A 1,005-nucleotide genomic window follows, 5' to 3' on the forward strand; every position below is an offset into this window, starting at 1 on the left:
TTGCATTTGTCCGAAAACCCACATGTTGATCTGTTGTTGATTTACTGGATGTGGTTGGAGATACACCAGAAAACACAGAGCCTGGTTCCAGCCCTGAGCGGCAGCCCGGTGTGGAGGTTCCAGTTTGTTTTCGATTCCCTTTAGGAGACTTTGAAAATCGTGAATGAGATGAACTAGCCGCTGCGTGACTGCTGCTCTTTACGCCAGCAGAGAGTTTGCTCTGCGCAGGTTTGGGCCTGATATTTATAGGCATTTTTCTTCAACATATAGAGAAGGTGGACTTGGGAGAGAAAGCTTTTCACATAAGTTTGGGATGAAGGCCTAATCTCAGTCCATCTCTGACTGACTGTAAGGCCTAAAGCTCAGTGACTGGTGACACTGGGACTCCATGACAGAGAGGTTAAAGACTGAGGTTTCAGCTCCACTGTAGCCCATCCTGGAACCTAAAATGACAGGAGACAGACGTCAGGGTGAAGAACAGATACCAAATAATACATACAGCACATGGTTGTGTTTAGAAAACTACCAAGAAGGTCTAGTTCAGTGGTGCACAATTCATAGATTTAGATTTAAGGAATAAAGATACAGCTCAGGTTGTCATAAATATGCAAGAAAATAAACATTCAACATATATCCATAAGCACAACAAGCCGTAATATCATCTTATAGACTTTACTCTGTTAGTATCAGAACATGAATTACATATTGTTTTGAAACACTGACAGATTATCGTTAAATGAATGAGATGAATTAGGCCATGAATTAGACCTATGGACTGGGGGTTGGGGATCCCTGATATATATATACAGTATAATATAAAACAATATCAGTAACTAAGATTATTCAATGAAAGTCTAGTTCCTGGACATAAGTTTTAGAACAATCTCTTCAATCTTCAGTGTTTTCATTATGAAAATGGAATTTAGTCTTAAAGGTGGATGTCTTTTATAAACATGGTCACACACTGACATAACAGCAGCTGGGTAAGTAACGGACAAAAAATGC

General features: G+C 39.7%; 1 protein-coding gene across 6 annotated transcripts in view; it reads right to left on the reverse strand.

Moving 5' to 3' along the window:
- LOC103384697 (ERC protein 2-like) overlaps positions 1 to 644 on the reverse strand; it is a 219,721-nt gene extending 219,077 nt beyond the window's left edge. For 5 of the 6 annotated variants that reach the window (XM_025059639.1, XM_025059638.1, XM_025059635.1 and 2 more), the window contains exon 1: positions 1 to 644. This exon is cut by the window's left edge and continues 623 nt beyond it. In XM_025059639.1, the coding sequence (XP_024915407.1) occupies positions 1 to 253 (253 nt within the window). In that variant the 5' untranslated portion in view covers positions 254 to 644. The other variant, XM_025059636.1, reaches the window with a different exon arrangement.
- Positions 645 to 1,005: the final 361 nt, after the last annotated feature.

Source organism: Cynoglossus semilaevis, chromosome 10 (assembly GCF_000523025.1).
Source record: "Cynoglossus semilaevis isolate Cse_v1.0 chromosome 10, Cse_v1.0, whole genome shotgun sequence".
NCBI lineage: Eukaryota > Metazoa > Chordata > Actinopteri > Pleuronectiformes > Cynoglossidae > Cynoglossus > Cynoglossus semilaevis.